Below are 17,897 nucleotides of genomic sequence, written 5' to 3'. Positions count from 1 at the left end.
TATCCCAACCCAATTAATAGATAAATGCAAGCAAAATAAACACAAATCTAGCAGCGATGTGGTGGAAATGAGCGAAGCAACAGTAAGAAATGACCGTGAAATGAACCAATAAAAGAAATGAGGTTGAGCCTTGCGAGCTGCGGTACCCCTCTGAGCCACTAGGGGGCGCTGTAGGCCGTGCGCACCGCGAACACCGTAAACAGCAGCCGTCGGAAGCAGCGACTCGCCTCCCCGCGGTCTAACAGGTTGCTTCTCCCGTAACTGCCCACACGCTTTCGGAACCCCACGCAGGGCTCTCAAAACACGAAGGATGGCGACGCGTGGGTGCTGCCGTGGATATGCTGGGATGTGACTTCCCACGGAGACACTCGCCGATGGAGAGGGTATCCCCGGTAAAAGACGTCACGGGTGTTTGTAGCTAGCTGGCTAGTTAGCGGGGTAGGCTAACGCAGCCTTAGCTAAGCACGGCTAATCCAAAGCACGACCGGAGAAGTTGTTGGGAAACACCAAGTTACGCGTCGATGAATCGACCTGAAAAAGTTGTAAGCGTTGTTGCGTTTAAAGTTCAGAACTTAGATTTTTAAATGTGATAACTGTCACGTTTCCGCCTCCGAGCGGTCGATAAAACTCGTCTGTGGCGTGAAGATCAAGCGCTGCGAGGGAGCAGACAGAAGTTCTTCTCTGACACCTGACGGGATCTTGACAAACGCAAGCAAACATTTTCTCGTTAAATTCTAGAAACGCCAGGAAGAGGAGCCCGCTGCCCCGCCGACAGGCTCGTCCCCGGGCGCGGTGTCACCCAGTCCGTCCGGGTCCGGACAGAGTCCAGGAGGGTAGGCGGCCTCCTCCTCCTCCTTCCCCTCCCCCGGGGCGGCCAGGGCCGGGCAGGGCGCCGCCGGGGCCCGGGGCCCGGGGCGACCCTGCACCGGGTGCCCCAGAGTGCAAGGCCGAACCTGCGGAGATAGGAAAACATTTTAAGATAACATAGATTTTAGTAAAATTCCTTTGTTCGTTTTGAATCTATAAATACGGATGAGATTTGAGAAATGTCTGTGAAGGTTCTCAGTCATCCAGATCATGGATCTTATTGTGGTAACTGGACTTGAAGACGCTCAAAACAATAAAGGGAACACTAAAATAACAGATCCTAGATGTGAATCAGTGAAATATTCTGATTAAACACTTTGTTCTTTACGTCGTTGAATGTGTTGACAACAAAATCACACCAAAATGATCAATGGAAATGAACCCATGGAGTTCTGGACTCCAAATGAAAGTGTAAAAACACACACAGGCTGATGCAACATTGATGAAATGTCCTTAAAACAAGTCAAAATGAATGAGTGTCGCTTCCGAAGTGGAGAGTTTGATTTCACACAAGCGTGATTGACTTGGAGTTACATTGTGTTGCTCAACTGTTCCCTTTATTTATTTATTTTTGAGCGATATATATCACTATATATTCAGCCATTTATTTATTGATGTTCATAATTTGATGCCGCTACCCCATGTCAGCCCTCCATTGCCCCTCAGGGAAAGATAGTGTTTTCTGCTTCTGATTCTGATCCCAGGCTTCTTCAGATGTGAAACGTCCTGAAGTGAAGAAATTCAAGTCCAGTTGCCACAACAAGATGATTCGGACCAAAATTTGAGACACGCTTTATTCGATTTTGATATAAATCAATCCAGTGTAGGAAGTTGTTCTCCCAAAATGTCATTCCACCCTGAGAGAATGTAACCAAATGTGTTTTCTGAAGCCTGGTTGACAGCCAGCAGCAGCAGCAGCACGAGATAAGCTGTGCACGAGGTATGCATAGTTGACAGGTAATAAATCTAACAAGACGCTGTGCACTAAATATCCAGTAAATCTAACAGAGTGCGTCGACGTAATCAGGTACTTTGTACAAACAAGGCAAGCGTGTCGGGTATTGTGTAATGTTTGGATTGTGCAAATTGGACGGGCTATTTAGATGTTCTCTTGCCGTCTGCCAGGAGGAGTTATTTTTCTTATTTTTCAGTGTATATGAAAGCCAGGTCGGTGAGTCACTCCTGTGACAGAGAAGACTCCCGATATATGTTTTTATTCATTTTATTCATTCAATTTTGTATGAAACTCACAGCATCCGAATCCTTAAACATCACCCAAAACAATTTTTTTTCTTTTTTTAATTGTTGCGTCTGTTCTAGAGCTATTCACGTATCTGAGTACTACTAGAGATGCACAAAGAAATTGAAGAAAAGCTGATTTATGAACAGCAGGAGCAAACAGCCACGTACATCCTGCGCATGCATGTTGTGCAAATGGAGAGAAGGATCTTTTTTTCTCCTGACAGAAAGAGGAATAAAGCGCTAACAACTGCTTCTGCTGTGCGCTGAGCCTCCAAAAATTGATGTCTGCCAACGGAAATGTTAAAATGACTGTCTCATTTCCCATTCTGGTTGAGCGAAGAGTAAGAGTGCTCTGCACGCTCTGAACGCCACCACCTGGATCCACATATAGCTGTTTTTTCACTCACGAGTGTGTCCATTATCTCCACTCTGCTAAGGAATCGCCCGGGTCCGAGTCCAAAGAGGAATCCGTCAAACATCAACGGAGTGACAGCGGTGCACGCCGGTAAGATGTCGGGAAACCATCAGGCCGGCGAGGCGGGCGCCGGAGGTCTCCCACCGAACAGGCCGTCTGTGAACGCACATGCAAAGGTTCGCTTCACATTTTTGCACAAGATCACCAGATGCAGACGAGCACGGAGTGAAATATCTGCTGCACGTTTCCACAGAACTCAAAAAACACCAAGGAGTTTGCGCAGGGAAGGAATCAGGGGAAAAGCTTCACCGATGCACAGAAAAGAGGTCAGAAACCTAGAAAAGCTGAAAGCTAGATGCACAGCAGCTGTTGGTGAGCACCGCTTACCTGAAGCCTTATCGCGGTCTGACAGGGTTCAGCGGCTCCAGATCGGCGCCCAGCTCCGCCGGGAGGCCCAAACCTGCACACGCTCTTTTGGCCCCGTTCGAGGTGAAGATGGCGGATTTTCCAGAACTGTCCGGCGCCTCGGGGGGCCGAGCAGAGGACGGGTGTCCGCGGAAAGAGCACCGGGGGCTGAACCCTGCCTCCTCGAGCCCTCGGACGAAAAACGGAGCCTCTGGAGGGACGGTAAGCTCTTTAGCATATCAGAAGTTGCGAGGCTATGGTTCCACTGCTCCACCCCGACAGTCGCTGTGATTAAATGTGTGGCAGACGAGCAGCCAGGAATCCTCCGCGCCACCGGACGACCGACAAAACCCCCCCGACGCCAAGCCGGTTCCCCCCACGGTCTCACCAGGTGGGTCGAAACTCCCCAGATGTGACAAAATGAGAAAAGATCATCCAGATACCGACTGTGCGTTTCCGCTGAGCAGGTCAGCCCGCGGCCACATCCTGGGCTAACGTGGCCTCTCAGCCTCCCATAAAAGCCGTCCCCAAGGAGAGGACCGTCAGCGGGCCGGAGCAGGTCAGGAAAATGTTGTTTTGGGCCGTCACCCGCGCTTGGAATCGCAGTTTGGCCGGATAAAGCTGTCACGCGTTATCGCTAATACAGCGGAACCTCGGCTTCCGAGTGCGTCGCTTAGGAGTTTTCCCAGATCTGCTTTGTGATCGGAGCCCTGATCTGAGTTGGCGGCGAGCGGGCTGAGCCGGTGACACCGACGCTGTCCGTGAAGTGGCGTTTAATGGCGGTGGGACGTGCCGCCGCCGCCGCCGCCGCAAAGTAGCCTAGAGAGAATCATGGAAAAACATGAGAGGACTCGTCCGTGAAGAGATGGAGACGTTGTTGACGGAGAGCATCGTCTGTGAGAAGCCAGAATCGTGGACGGACGAGGCGTTCAAAACCCGTCTGGGACGGTTTGATGGTTTTAGAAAGAGGAGCGGCTTCACTCTGTGCATCAGACAGAGGAGCAAAGTTACATTTAGCATAGCATTGTAGCATTAAGGGTGGAGCCAGTAAGTTAAGGATGGAGACCCAAATGAGAAACACCGCCATCTCCTTTGCTGTTCCACCTCTGTCTGTTTGTTGTTTGGATTTTAAATTACGAGGACAATGTCCCTCTGGCCTTTTTCCATTTCCGACCGGCGCTTCACAGTCCAATGTCTTTCCTCCCGTTTTGGATCTCGTCAGACGGGGGATTCCGCAGCACAGCCCGAGGAGGACGGAGTCCAGGGGAAGAAGAAACGCAAGAAAAAGAAGAAGAAAGTGAAAGACGGCGCTGACGACGCAGACGGCGAGGCGGACGAGCCGCCCGTTTATCAGGAGCCTCCGAGGTTTGAGGTAAAACACCGGAACTCAGATCATCATCCGGGCCGGATCTGAGGCGCTGTTCGCTTCGTCTCGGCAGGACGAAGAGGAGTTCCCGGGCTTGACGTCTCCCTCGACCGGCATGGACAGATCCACGAAGAGCGGGAAGGCAGCGCCGTCATGCAACGAGGTACAGATAGAGCTTTTTTTACGGTTTTTCATCCCCCGGTTACAACACAACCCTCAGATATTCCTGCGGGTCATCGAGAGACACTTAGGGAGCTTCTCACACCGAAAATCTATTTCGCCTTTTTCGAAGGAAAGCCAAAGGAACGGCGTGAAGCATCAGGGCGACCCCGGCAAGGAGAAGCCCGTGACCAGAGCCGTGCCCTCAGAGGCCCCGAAGAAGAAGGAGCAGGTCGGTGGCCTTCCTTCTCCAAGGTTATTTTCAAAAACGCAGAGGACGGACGCATCTGTCGCCCTTCGTCGCGTAGAAACCGGAGAAGGTCTCGGGAAAGAAGAGCAAAGTTCCCGTCCAGTTGGACATCGGGAACATGCTGTCCGTCCTGGAGAAGAAGCAGCAGTCCCAGAAAGCCAGGACGGACTCCAAGCCCGTCATCGCAGGTGGGTGTGCCGGGCGTCTCCACGTCCTCGTCCTCATCCGGAGCCAGTCTGACGTCTTGAACTCCACCCAGTCGGCGGAGGTCTTCCCATCGTCCCCAAGCAGCCGTCGGGCCAGAAGAAGCCGCCCTGGCAGCAGGACAAAATCGCACACAATCCCCTGGACTCCACCAGTCCTCTGGTGAAGAAGGGCAAGCAGAGAGAGGTGCCCAGAGCCAAGAAGCCCACCGCGCTCAAAAAGGTTGGGATGCAGATGATGCAGATGATGCAGATCTCCGCGAGCGTGGCTGTGAATCCGGCGGATGGGTTAATATTTCCCCCGCTCAGGTCATCCTGAAGGAGAGGGAGGAGAGGAAGCAGAGACGTCTGCTGGAGGAACGAGGCCTCCTGCCCGAAGGCGAGGGCCCGCGAGCCGAGCTCACGGAGGAGGAGCGGCCCGACGCAAACCCAGCAGGTGGTAGATGGCGGGCGTCGGACACACCACGATGGAGCGCTAGCTGAAGCTCTTCTCCTGTTGGGCCAGATGAGGACGTGGGCGGCGGCGGCGGCGGCGGCGGCGGCGGCGGCGGCGGCGGCGGCGACGACGACGACGACGACGACAACGAGCAGCCTCAACTCAACGGCACGGACGAGACCGCCGGACAAGAGGATGCGGAGTCGGACGCCAAGGACTCCGAGGAGATCCACACCGCCGGCGCCGGCCCGCCCTCGGCGGACCGGCCCAAGATCCACAGCAGGAAGTTCCGAGAGTCAGTCCGTCGATCGAACCCGCCTCCTCCTGCTCCCGTCCGAAGCGAGCGTTGACCCGGACTCTGCTCGCCGTCGGCAGGTATTGCAGCCAGATGCTGAGCAAAGACGTGGACGAGTGCGTGACCAACCTGCTGAAGGAGCTGGTCCGCTTCCAGGACCGCCTCTACCAGAAGGATCCCATGAAGGCCCGCATGAAGAGGCGGATCGTGATGGGCCTCCGCGAGGTCCTGAAACACCTGAAGCTCAGGAAGGTCAAGTGTGTCATCATCTCGCCCAACTGCGAGCGCATCCAGTCCAAAGGTACGTCCAACGCGGCCGCCGTGCAGGGAAGGTGGTCAAGATGAGGCCGACCTCCAGAACGTCCATCGGGGTTTTAAAGCGGGAGAAAAACGCTGCCGGGTTCCGGCTTGACTTGTTAGCCGAGAGGGGTTTGCAGTAGTTGAATTTTTTTTTCATGATGAAATTGCCATATTCTAGCCAGTAAGATGAGATGAGATGAGAACAACTTAATTATCCCGAAGGAAATTGTTGTGCCAGAGTTTCACGTAAAAATCATAACAGTAATGGATAATAGTAGAAAGGAGGAAGAATAAGAAATACAATGAAATATAAATTGTCTTAACTGTTGACTACAAAGATTTGAAGCTTCCCTGCGGCTGAGGGGAGAAAAAATTATAGTAAAATTAAACTAAAAGAAATAAAATACAAGACCTCCTCTGCTAAACAAAGATGCCCAGCCTCGCCAACTCGGGCTCCTACCGATGTATCCTCGCCAGATCTCATAAGGAATAACAACACGCTCTACGACGCCTCCTAAACGCCCGGCGTCCACACACAAGTCTGCTACAGACCCCAGCGTGGCAGGAAGATGCTGACTGTTGCTGAATCCGTAAAACTTGTTGATATGTTAAAGGAAGGCAGAAGTTTTGCTGAAGATTGCCGCCATCACAGCATCAACTTTTTAAGACCTTAAAACACTTGACAGCCTTAATGTGGACACTTTATATTTTATTGTATTTTTTATTCTCCCTCCTTCCTACTATGAGCTATTATTGTTACGTTTTACTTGAAACTCTGGCATTACAATTTCCTTGGGGATAAATAAAGTTTATCTTACCTTAACCAGTCTACAGTCGGTTACATTTAGAAAGACGAGGCTAACGTTAGGAAGACGGTGACTTTAAGCTTCAGTAAAACGGCTCTCGTTGGCGCCTCGTCGCTATTCTTCGCCAGAACTGCCGCACAGCAACTTCATCATCGTCCAAATTTGGGCGCAGCGGAGAGCACCCTAAAAAATGATTCATTAAAACGGTGGGGCGGTGGGTTTGCAGGAGGTTTAGAAAAGTGGTTGTGGCTTTACCCGCCGGTCCTGTAGCTGTGGCGTGTTCCTCAGGGGGTTTGGACGAGGCCGTTCACACCATCATCGACACGTGCCGCGAACAAGGCGTGCCGTTTATCTTCGCCCTCTCGCGGAAAGCTCTGGGCCGCTGCGTCAACAAGATGGTGCCGGTCAGCCTGGTGGGGATCTTCAACTACGACGGAGCTCAGGTCGGCGCCGTTCCTTTTTAAACTGGCCGATATGTTCCCGGAGGACGCGGGAGAAACGGAGATGTTCCTCTCACACAGGACTTTTATCACAAGATGATCGAGCTGTCTTCTGAGGCCCGGAAGGCCTACGAGGACATGATCTCCAGCCTGGAGCAGAGCGGCCAGGGGGACGACAACACGCAGGAGATAAACAACGGAAGCCTGGGTCAGGAGGCGGAGCCTGCCGGCACGCCGCCAGAGGTACCGGAATACAGTAAGTGGCAGATAAAGCAGTTCCATCTTTACACCGCGGCTCCGAGCGGCTCGGGAAAATATATCATAAATATTTCATTGAAGAATATTTCATTCGTGTTAATTCCTTTTTTTAACTTTTAGTTCTAAGTTGGCAGATTATTGTGATCTTGAAATATTAAATGAAATTATATTCATTATTTTTCGACGCTCAAAATAACGTCACGCTGGCGGAAGCCGGTATACCCGCCGGCCGGTAAAGTCCCGATTTGCAGATGCTGTGAGCAGAAGTTCAGCAGCAGAAGTCCCATAAACCTGGTAAAATAAATATTTATGAGGACATTTTGCAAATATTTATTTTTTATTGTTTACTGACACAGTGATTTTTTCGCGATTTATTTTTAAAATTCAGGTCAAGGCTCCGCTACACGCTCTGAAAGCCCAAAGCTCAAAATGAGTTCATTACATAAATAAAATTTAATTTTCTCTGTAATACTTACAGAGAAAACACACCACACACTTGTTTATATAAAAGTGTAAAGGTAATAAAAAGCAATATATACAGTGGTACCTTTATTTTAGACGTCAAAAAGTAATTGCGGCTCCCGGTGTTTTCTTTTCCCAGGAAACCGGGTCCAAATGGCTCTTTGGGTGTTAAAGGTTGCCGACCCCTGAGAGGCTATATTACACCTCGAGCCACACACACACACACACACACACACACACACACCGCACAGAAAGTATAAGATAAGAACAACTTTATTTATCCCGAAGTAAATTGTTGTGCCAGAGTTTCAAGCGAAAAATAACAATGATATTCAGGACTTTTTACTGCGCTGATGCCCCAGATCAGGTTGGCAGCAAGTTAGGCTATGCAGTGTGTGTGTGTGTGTGTGTGTGTGTGTGTGTGTGTGTGTGTTTGTGTGTCTCTGTCCATTAAAAAAAAAAAACCTCACTAACCCCAGCTTACTGTTCTGTATATTTCCTGTGCATCTTGTATTTGCAAGTGTTATTTGCAGTCCTCATGTCCTCTATTGTAAGTCGCTTTGGATAAAAGCGTCTGCCAAATGCAATGTAATGTAATGTAATAATAAATAATAGTAGGAAGGAGGGAGAATAAGAAATACAATAAAATATAAAGTGTCAAAGTTAAGGCTATGGGGCGACGCCGCAGTACACAATACTCTAGTAGTACTACTCATTTTATGAAGTACCACGGATGCATGAATAGTGAACAAAACAATATTTATACAGCGGAACCTTGACTTCCGAGTGCATGGCTCAGTTCCATAAATGGAGTTCAGACATGAAGCGGAGCAAAGTTACACTTAGCATAGCATTGTAGCATTAGGAGTGGAGCCAGGAAGTTAAGGATGGAGAACCAATAGAAAAACCCCACCACCTCCTCCAAACATCTCCTCTGCTGCCACCTTCATCCCATCTCAGCGGTTCAGTTTTCATCTTTAAAAACAAACCCGAGGGCTGGAACGAATCGATAGCCTTTCAATGTATTCAACTGTAGAGTAACTTCTCAGTCTAGTTATTACTCTGATAGCCCGATTTAAGGACAGATTTAGTGGATGCGCGGTAACTCCCTGCACGTTGTGTTTGCGTCCTCCAGTCCGAGTGTGGAAGAGCCTGCTGGAGAAGGACCGCGGCCACACCGTGTTGAACTTTGAGCAGCAGCTGAGCTCCCTGCGCCCGGACGCCGACCGCCGCCCAACCAGCGACCGGGACGCCGACAGTTGACGCCGGCGACGCCTCTCGTGCGAAGCCGCCGATCACCGGCCCGGAAGAAGGTCGCCCGGAGCGGGAGGCGCTGGACGTTTGACCCAATGCGGGGAAAATAGGAACCAAGAGGTCGACGCTGGCGGCGCCTCCCTCGGCCTCCTCTGCACGCCGCCTCCCGTCCATCCAGCTGCTGTATGTCTTCACACAAGGGGAAACCCGGCCGCCGGGGGGGCCGACCGGACCCGGACCCGGACCCGGACCGGACCGGGACCTGTGTGGGACTGAGAGGAAACAACTACTATTTTTATTTATTTTTTCATGTCTGATTCGTAGCCTCCGGGGCTTTTATTTGAGGAAAATCGACAAAGATGATTGTGCGTAAGATTTTGACCCAGATGATCTTTTTTTTTTTTTTTTTTCCAATTTGTGAATGTTAAAAAAAAAAAACAAAATAGGAAAAAGCCTAGATTTGATTTTATGGTCGACGAAGATGCATATTAATCCTGCACCTTTTTGAAAAGGTGTGACTTCTTCTACCTAATTCTATTTTCACGGCAGACTTCACGTCGGGCGATTTCTGCGCAGGGGTTTTACGAAGCACTTTTCCTCAGACGTCCTGTCGCTTCGCCCGGGGTTTCCGTCGTCTTGTCGCTTGGGCGCTCCGGCGGCGGCGCTGCCCGGAGCAGAGACGCGGCTTCAGGTAATGTGATGTAAAGAGCTGGAAACAATCATCTGTTAAAGAAGCAATAAAATGAGTTGCGTGGTCCACTGAAAACCCTCCGACCCTGGTTTGGAAAAACATGACGCTTCGCTGATGCGTCAGAAGGTCCACGGCGTTGGGAGAAGGATCTGCTCCGCTAACTGCTGCTCCTCTGCAGCTTCTGGAAGCACGCCGGCCCGAGATGGTCAGGCACCGTCTCCGGTTCCCACACGGGCAAAGTCGAAAAGCCTCCTCAGCTCCCGTTCTCCGACCCTGAAGGTCACGGGATTTTTTAAGAAGATTTTTCTCTTCACACTTGAGTCAACGGTCCAGAGCAACAAAGAGGTAGAAGAACCCGTTCGAGCAGGTCGGGATGGCTGGAGACGAGGTTCTGGTCCCATGTGTGATAGAAGAGCACCGGCCAGAAGGCTGCAGAAGACACCGGAGAGGCCGTACCACTCAGACGGTGGTGTTGAGAAGAAGACGGAAGCAGAGATGAAGATGTTGCGGCTCTGGGAGTGAGGATGACGGAGAGGATCAGGAGTGTTCCGTCAGAGGGACGGAAGTTCTGGAGATGAGCTCAGAGAAGCCAGACTGAGATGGTCGGAGCTGCAGGGCAGGAGGTCCAGAAGAAGACCAGAAAGGAGCTTTATGGATGCGGTGAAAGAAGACATGAAGTTAGTTGGTGTGAGAGAAGAGGAGGTGGATTTACTTTGGGGACCCCTGAAGAGAGCAGCTCCAAGGAGAAGAAGATCCTGGAAGTGGATGGAATAAAGCTGATTTCTCAGCGGTTGGTGTTTGGGCTTCACGTCCACCCGCCTCAGTGTGCAGGTCCACGTCTCCACCGCAGCAGAAATGCATCCGACACCCGTCTGGTCTGATGGAAATGTTGGGTTTATCGTCTTTTTCTCCGCGCACACGTTCCAGGATCTCCTGTTTCCCCATGAGGTTAAAGGCACCTGGAGTGTCGGCGGCGAGGAAAGGTCAACCTGACAGCCACTCGTGAGCAGAGCGGCAGAAGATCTGCACGGAGCAGCAGGAGACGGCAGGAGAAGATCTGCACGGAGCAGCAGGAGACGGCAGGAGGCTTTATTACAGCAACACAAATTCAAACATACACCGACAGACGGCTTCTTGAATCCTGGCGTGGAGAAACGGTCGAAGACCAGAGCCTGGAGTTCACTGTGTCAAGTCCTTCCGTGCTCTGGGTGGTTTCAGGAGTGGACAGCAGCCTCTGAGAACTTGGTGTGAGGATGTTCTCCTCATGTTTCCACCAACTTGAGAACGTTCCTGCACAAACACACCGCTTTCCTTTACAAATGTCTTCCGTCGGGCCGAAGCAGAGAAGGAGGTCACATCCGAGGCAGCGCCGGGACGCCGTCCACGTATCCGCCGTCCAGGAGTCCGGGGTGGAACGCGGCCGCCGTGGCCTCCTCGAGGTTCCTCGGCTTCTGCTTGACGCGGCGGCAGCTTTTCTCTCCGTAGGAAGCGTCGCGTGTCTGTTTCTGGAGGAACAACACGTTGTCGCTGTCCACCTCCTTCACCTTGCTGTAGTCCTCCAGCATGTTGGCCCCGAGAGTTTCCTCCTCCTCGTCTTCCACCTTCTTGTGCTCCTCCGGACTCCCGATGTCCACGTAGCTGCTGAGGAAGCCCTGTTTCTCAACGCCGTCCATCCGTCGAGCGGCCTCTTCGGGACGCTCCCCGCACGGAGGTTCCACATCCGGGAGGCCGGCGGGAACGATGAAGCTTCTCCTGCTTCTCTGCGTCTCAGGAGCGTCCGGCAGCAGCAACTTCTCTCCGGCGTCGCACACAAGCAGGAAGTCCTCCATCTGGTCCTTCCAGGTCGGTGACGGGGGGAAGCCGTGCCTGGAGATCAACGCGTCGGCCACATCTCCAGATCGTCCCTTCTGGAAGACACATGGGGGCGAGGGAGAAGGTGCGCCAGAAGCGCTCAGATCCACCACCAATCATCTCATACGGTAGAAAGCAAAGGAAAAGCAGGTTGACATCAACCTTGAGGAGTTGAGCATCGACTCCCGGTATCCTGGGAGCGGGAACCGGAGGCAGGAGATACTGTTTGACGCTGCGGGACAGGAGAGCGAATGACCTTGACTTCTTCTTCATGTCACCTCAGCGTTCCTCTCGTTGTCCTCGCGGGAGACGTACCTTTTTCTCTTCATGGCCAGGATGCAGGTCAGCGTCAGGAAAGGAACCGCAGAAAGCAGGATCCACAGGGGTTTCTCCTCCCGCCCGTCTCCTGGGAAACAAGACGGGGCTCGGTTTTAGGAACGGGCGGCCTCGTGGAGACGGAGCGGAGAAGGTCGCCCACGTACGCCGGAGCTCCACCGAGGCGCCGCCGCTCCATTCGCTCCAGGAGCCGTGATCCAGCCTGCAGCGAACCTGCACCACGTACTCGGCCCCGAGGCTGATGCTGTACAGCGTGAAGTGGGTTTGTGTTCCAGACCGGTACTCCTGCAGCACACACACACACACACACACACACACACACACACACACAATCAACACGTTTTTGCTTTGGATTCTGATAAATGCTCAGAAATGGGGATTCATCCATTCATTCATTCATTTATTCCCTTCTATCATACTATTGTGCACTCCTTACCTCACTTGTTACTAAGACACTTATAGTTTTATCACTGCTTACTAAGACACTTTATAGTTTCACTGAGACACTTTATAGTTTATTTTTATTTCTAATTCTGCCTTTCTTTTATTATTTATTACTGTTATATTTTCTGTAACTCTGGCACAGCAATTTCCTTCGGGATTAATAAAGTTGTTCTTATTCTTATTCGTTATCTGTGGCACCTTTCCTGCTCTCATCCACACGGCATACAAACATGGATAAAGACATGGAATCAAGATGTTCTTTCTTTGGATTCTCCAAATGAACTGACTCTTCTCGTGCTCAAAAAGAGGAATTCATACGATCGTTCATTGTTGTACCGCCTGGACAAGCGTTCACCCTCTCATTCACACCTCAGCGTTTGCTCATTTTAACGGCAGATGAACACAAACAAACATTCAGTTGTCATCAAATTAATCTCATCCAGATGTTTTTTCTTTGGATTCTAAGTATTAGCAAAGGCAACATTCATTCATTCATTCATTCATCCATGCAGGTCATACAGGGACGTTCAAACATCCAGTCATTCATTCCCAGCAAAGAAGCGGCGGTTCAGGCTGAACGCTCTCCGCCAGCGGGTGAGACCCCTGGGAGGATCTCCTTCTGGACCTCCGCTCCTCCTGGAAGCTCTTTCAGAGGACGTCACCTTCCACGTCCTGCCGTCCTTCTGCTTGATCCTCAGCTGATACTCGGGGGTCACCCAGCCCGACCCCGTGTCTGCGTTTCGGGGATGCTCCCAGTTCACGTGCAGACGTGGACCTTCGTCTCGCTCCTCCACCAGCAGCGTGACGTTACCGGGAGGACTGGGCTTCACTGCCATCACACACACACACACACACACACACAGAAGGTGAGTGTGTGCAGCACTTTCACCAGATATCTTGTCAAGCAGGAGGAGTTAAAGAGGAAACTGGGTTCCTGATGCAGTGATTTAACCGAAAAGATCAATTATATTCATTCATTCATTCATTCACTGGCTGTGATGCATGCAATCATTCACCCACACGTCAAGTGTATCGGTGTGTGTGTGAGTGTGTGTGTGAGGGATGTACATGTGTATCTCGCTACACAACACTGAAGAACCAGGGTTCTTCCTGTTCTACGACAACATGAAATTCAAAATGGCGTTAAATTATCGAGCAGCCGTTCACCCTGTCATTCACCCGTCACACGGGACAAACTATTCATTCATTCACTCACTCACATGACATGTAGACAATAATAATAATAATAATAACAATAACCTTTATTTATACTTGTAAGACCACTGAGGTCTCCCTCATTTTCAGGGTCGACGAGTTTACAAACAAAGCAGAGCACAGCGCAACAATAAAATGAGATCAAAATAAAAAACAGGAGATAAACTAAAACAGGTGAAAATGAGATTAAATTAAAGACAGTACGGAAGCAGTAGATAAAACTCGAAACAAGTAAAAAATGAGATCAAATTAAAAAGTACAAGGGGATGGATAGAACTAAAAACAAGTACAATTGACAAACAACCGTTCATCCTCTCATCCACGTCAGACTTACCACCGTTCACTCACTCATTCATTCGCTTCATAGAGACGAACAAGCAGTGGAGCTCCTGCATGTGTTTGGACCGCGGGGAGGAACCCTGAGGAACCCTGAGGAACCCCCAGCAGACGCGTGGAGAACATGGAGCCCCAAAAGACGGGGCGTCCCGTGGGAATCCGACCAGGAGTTCTGGAAGCGCTGCCGGCCGCGGCGCCGCGACGCCTTCTCTGGATAACGGTCGGTAGGATTATGCAACTGAATGAACCATGGAAGGTTCTTGAAAGTGGCTTCCAAGTGCTGCGAGTAATACCAAACAACCGGCGTGAAATGGGAGCCGTCGCCGCTCGGGTTTCATCGCCTAAACAAACCGGTTCTTCCGCATTTTGCTCCGGCATTCCTTTCTGCCCTTTTTTCTCCTCACCTCAGCACTTTCCACATCCCGGATCCCGACCGGAGGCCGACCCGCGGACGCCGATAGGCTTCTAGATCTACCAGACGGATCCATAAAGCGTCGATGGCGCAGCTCGGCGGGTCGCGCTGATAAAGTATCTCCGCGTATCCGAGTTAATGTTTGTATTTTAATCTCGCGGGCTCACCTATTTCCATCACGTCGATCTTTAAGACGTCCGACGTGGCGTTCCCGAGCGCGTTGGAGGCCACCACCGTCAGGTGGTAGTCCACCCAGATGGAGGTGTGGTTCTGGTCAAAGAAGCAGGAGTTCCCCCCCGCGGAGACGTAGTCCGGACACTCGTGGGTTCCTTCCAATCTGCAAGAAGACAAACAGAGACTGTTTGTGCAACAAATCAGTAAAGCTCCGAAGTCGGCGGCCGATTCGAGCGCTCGCTCGGTAAACAGATGAAATGCCAATCGTTTAAATTTCAGAAGATACGTCCATTCTCCTGTTTGCTCCTTGAGCAATAGTGTGATCCGCTATCTCAGTTCCACGCGGCGTCCGTTTGTAACGGCGAGAGAAATAGAAATCCAGAATCCTCTGAGCCGCTGCTTTTCAAAAAAAGTAGCATCATGCTAAATTCAGGGCTACATCGTCCCCAGAGAGTGCAGTCGTACGACTCCTGCTCCGTTCGCAGGCAACGAGGTCGGCACTTTGATATTCTACCAGCTGAAATAACGTTCACCCGCTTGCGGATGACTTTCCCTACGACGTCCGCATGTTAACACACAGTTAGCAACTCTGTTGGAGCAGGAGACGGGCGTCTACGCTAAGCTCGGATTAGCCGCATCCTCCAGCAGATGCGTGTTTCCAGCATCTCGCTCAGCATGAGCGGGCTGCGAGCGCCTCACCTGAAGACGGCCGAAGGCGAAGCACGGCCGCCGACTAAACGGACGAGACGCCGTCGTCCGCCCTCGAGCCGTGAAGGCGTCCGACTCCATGAATCCTCCTCCAGAGGAGCTCTATCCTTCCCAAACAGCTTTTACCCACAACCATCTGACCTTCTCGCCCGCCTCCCTCCATCACTCCTCCTCTCACCCCGACCGGGAAAACACAGGGAAGAATACAAGCGACGGGGGCGACCTCTCTCTCTCGTAGTAGAGGCGGTGTGCGGTCGGCAGGCCGCCGTCCAGCCCCGGCTCCCACCAGCAGGTGAAGGTCTCCTTCTCTGGCGACCTGCAGCCCAGCAGCACGGGTTTGGACGGTGGAGACGTGCCTGGAGACACGGAAGGGGGAAACATCACCACGCATCCGAGAAAGACTTGGGAGTGAAGTGACAACAGGGTTTAAAACACACACACGGTTTTAGCTAAGCGTCTTTTTTTTTAATTTTTTTTTTTACAGAGACTATATTTGCATTCAAACGTGCTCCCTCGACAGCAGACAAATAGTTCCCGGCCGCCGCTCGGCTCGACCACGAGGCTCCGGCCCGTCGTCCGGAAACCATTCGTGTCTGCGGGAAGCTGCGGCCGAGAAGAGAGCCGTCGTGAAATCCATCGGGAACCAGACGGGAGTTTTGGACGTTTGTTATGGATCAGGGGTGGGCAAACCACGGCCCGCGGGCCACATCCGGCCCATTGGTCTTTTTTATCCGGCCCGCCAAAGATTGGCACAGAATTCATACTTGATATGACTAATTTAATGATTGGCTCAATGAATGTGGGAGCTCAAACAGGAGATTATTTCATTTTTGGAGCTACTTGAGAACAATTTTACTGGGCTGAATGACACAGATTGGCTTTGGGATTTAGGTTTTACCGTGGACGTACTGACACGAGAATGAGCTGGACGTAAAGCTACAAGGGAAAAACCGAGTTGTGCATGAAATGAAATGCAAGCAAACGTCGGAGCCTTCAAAACCAAAGCGGTTTTATTTTCAAAGCAAATTTCAGACGAGTCTGATATGTACTGTTAACAAATTTTTATACGTATTGTATGTTGTGGTGACCCGGCCCGTCTGTCAAATTTTAAAAGTCAATGCGGCCCCTGAGTCAGACAGTTTGCCCACCCCTGTTATGGATGATGAATGAGTGGATTATAAAGTAAAAGAAGGGTGACGGAATCTGAAAGCATCAGCGCGTGTCTCTACAAACCGCGACACGGAGCGTTGTGTTACCGTGGCACTGCGAGGCTGCGAACAGCAAACAGAGCAGCGGCAGCCGAACGCCCCTCCAGGCCTCTGCGCCGGGTCTCCTGCCAAAGGAAGTGACATCAGCGCGCCGGAGTTAATGGAGCAACGTAAAGCCGCGGCCCCCGCGCACTGTTTGCACCTGCAACACGGAGCTATGGAGGGAAAACAACACGGAAAGACGACGACGTGCGCACACGTTGTAGCCGCCGCTCACGGGCAAATATAAGCCGCAGATAACTTGAAGTGAAGCATCGCGAGGGGCCGCCTGGCGGGTTCTGAAGGACCTCCAGCACAGAGATCCATAACCGAGAGGAATTTGGACCTTCTGTGATCTAATTCCCGGTCACCCTGACCTGAAGCAGCTGTTCTAAACACAGCCGGCCGCCTCCTGACAACACAGAAATGCTCAGTGGCCTCAGTTATCGGGGGAGGAGCGGAAACCCTCCTCACCAGCCGCCGGACGGAGGGTCACGGGTCAAAGCTGGTTTCGCCTCACGTTCGAGTCCTTTTTTATTTATTTAGATCTCACCCCAAAAATTCAAATGTCTATTTTTTATCCTGGGATCTGCACGCCCACCAACCGAGCATCAGCTCAGTGTCATGCCTGACATGTAAATAGATCCACACTGATCCATAGCGAGCTTTATCTCACACAAACAGCATTATTTCCATGGAAAACGGTATCAACTGGTCATAATCGATGCATTTCTGTCAAAATAAATACATAAACACATAATTATGATAATAACAGTCCCGCCTAAGGTAGAGTGCGATTTTGAAGATGCCCTGTGAAATACCGCACAACCGGGTAATGTTTACCTGATCAAAAGTTTGCATTAAAACAACTATTGATTATTATCATTTTTATTATGCTTTTGCCAATATTTCTGAACCCTCTTCCTTGGATATAGCAGTCAAAATCACACACAAACAAACTTAAATAGCTCATCTTCTTGCACACTTTTACACGAGTAGTATGTAGCGCGCACACGCACGAAGCCTCAGGCCCACAGCTGTGGAGCTGTGGATGACTTACCCCATCGCCGGAGTCCACAGAGGTCCACGGGAGGTGCGGACACGAGTGGCCTTGCAGCAGCCGGAGGAGACGCGTCTGCAGCGGAAGCCTCACCTGCAGGAGCTGCGCTGCGGCGCGGGGGGCGGGGCTTCGTGACGTCACGGCGCGGGGTTTGTTTATCTTTTGCTCACCTGGGGTCAAAGGTGAAGAGAGATAGTGCAGTCCTGCCCGCTCACTTTATCGTAAGAAGACGCGATTTGCAGGAAAGTATTCAAAGAGATTAACA

The 17,897-nt window shown here is 51.2% G+C and overlaps 2 protein-coding genes across 3 annotated transcripts; one reads left to right on the top strand and one right to left on the bottom strand.

Moving 5' to 3' along the window:
- The first annotated feature begins 188 nt into the window (after positions 1-188).
- LOC147221224 (selenocysteine insertion sequence-binding protein 2-like) lies at positions 189-9,924 on the top strand. 2 transcript variants are annotated; one of them, XM_086169654.1, is made up of 18 exons: positions 189-392; positions 739-833; positions 2,547-2,700; positions 2,778-2,850; positions 2,937-3,151; positions 3,236-3,320; positions 3,397-3,488; positions 4,152-4,301; positions 4,369-4,458; positions 4,588-4,686; positions 4,763-4,892; positions 4,964-5,130; positions 5,217-5,343; positions 5,413-5,638; positions 5,719-5,939; positions 7,033-7,187; positions 7,266-7,440; positions 9,040-9,924. In XM_086169654.1, the coding sequence occupies exons 1-18, from the start codon at positions 339-341 to the stop codon at positions 9,165-9,167; spliced, it is 2,436 nt and encodes an 811-aa protein (XP_086025780.1). In that variant the 5' UTR covers positions 189-338; the 3' UTR covers positions 9,168-9,924. The 2 variants fall into 2 exon arrangements, with proteins under 2 accessions (XP_086025780.1, XP_086025782.1); XM_086169656.1 differs by lacking the exon at positions 739-833 and having other exon boundaries at positions 252-392.
- Positions 9,925-10,926: 1,002 nt separating this feature from the next.
- Positions 10,927-17,763, bottom strand: prlrb (prolactin receptor b). Its single transcript, XM_086169660.1, has 9 exons — positions 17,633-17,763; positions 16,582-16,658; positions 15,549-15,681; positions 14,611-14,780; positions 13,143-13,309; positions 12,183-12,321; positions 12,016-12,106; positions 11,863-11,932; positions 10,927-11,756 (listed from the first exon to the last, which is right to left on the bottom strand). The coding sequence occupies exons 1-9, from the start codon at positions 17,635-17,637 to the stop codon at positions 11,202-11,204; spliced, it is 1,407 nt and encodes a 468-aa protein (XP_086025786.1). The 5' UTR covers positions 17,638-17,763; the 3' UTR covers positions 10,927-11,201.
- Between the last annotated feature and the right edge of the window lie 134 nt (positions 17,764-17,897).

Source organism: Fistularia commersonii, chromosome 22, assembly GCF_037954325.1.
Source record: "Fistularia commersonii isolate RoL2024-O1a breed Wild chromosome 22, RoL_Fcom_v1.0, whole genome shotgun sequence".
NCBI classification, from domain to species: domain Eukaryota; kingdom Metazoa; phylum Chordata; class Actinopteri; order Syngnathiformes; family Fistulariidae; genus Fistularia; species Fistularia commersonii.
Note: the sequence above shows the minus strand (reverse complement) of the source record. Positions and strands in the feature narration are given on the sequence as shown.

Excerpts from the sequence above, each read along its gene's own strand:
- LOC147221224 (XM_086169654.1), top strand. The coding sequence starts at position 339 with ATGCTGGGATGTGACTTCCCACGGAGACACTCGCCGATGGAGAGGGTA. Across the intron at positions 3,321-3,396 it reads TCCCCCCACGGTCTCACCAG|GTCAGCCCGCGGCCACATCC; the intron begins GTGGGTCGAAAC and ends TCCGCTGAGCAG. Across the intron at positions 5,639-5,718 it reads CACAGCAGGAAGTTCCGAGA|GTATTGCAGCCAGATGCTGA; the intron begins GTCAGTCCGTCG and ends CGCCGTCGGCAG.
- prlrb (XM_086169660.1), bottom strand. Across the intron at positions 12,322-13,142 it reads AGGACGGCAGGACGTGGAAG|GAGTACCGGTCTGGAACACA; the intron begins GTGACGTCCTCT and ends TGTGTGCTGCAG. Across the intron at positions 12,107-12,182 it reads CGCCTCGGTGGAGCTCCGGC|GAGACGGGCGGGAGGAGAAA; the intron begins GTACGTGGGCGA and ends CTTGTTTCCCAG.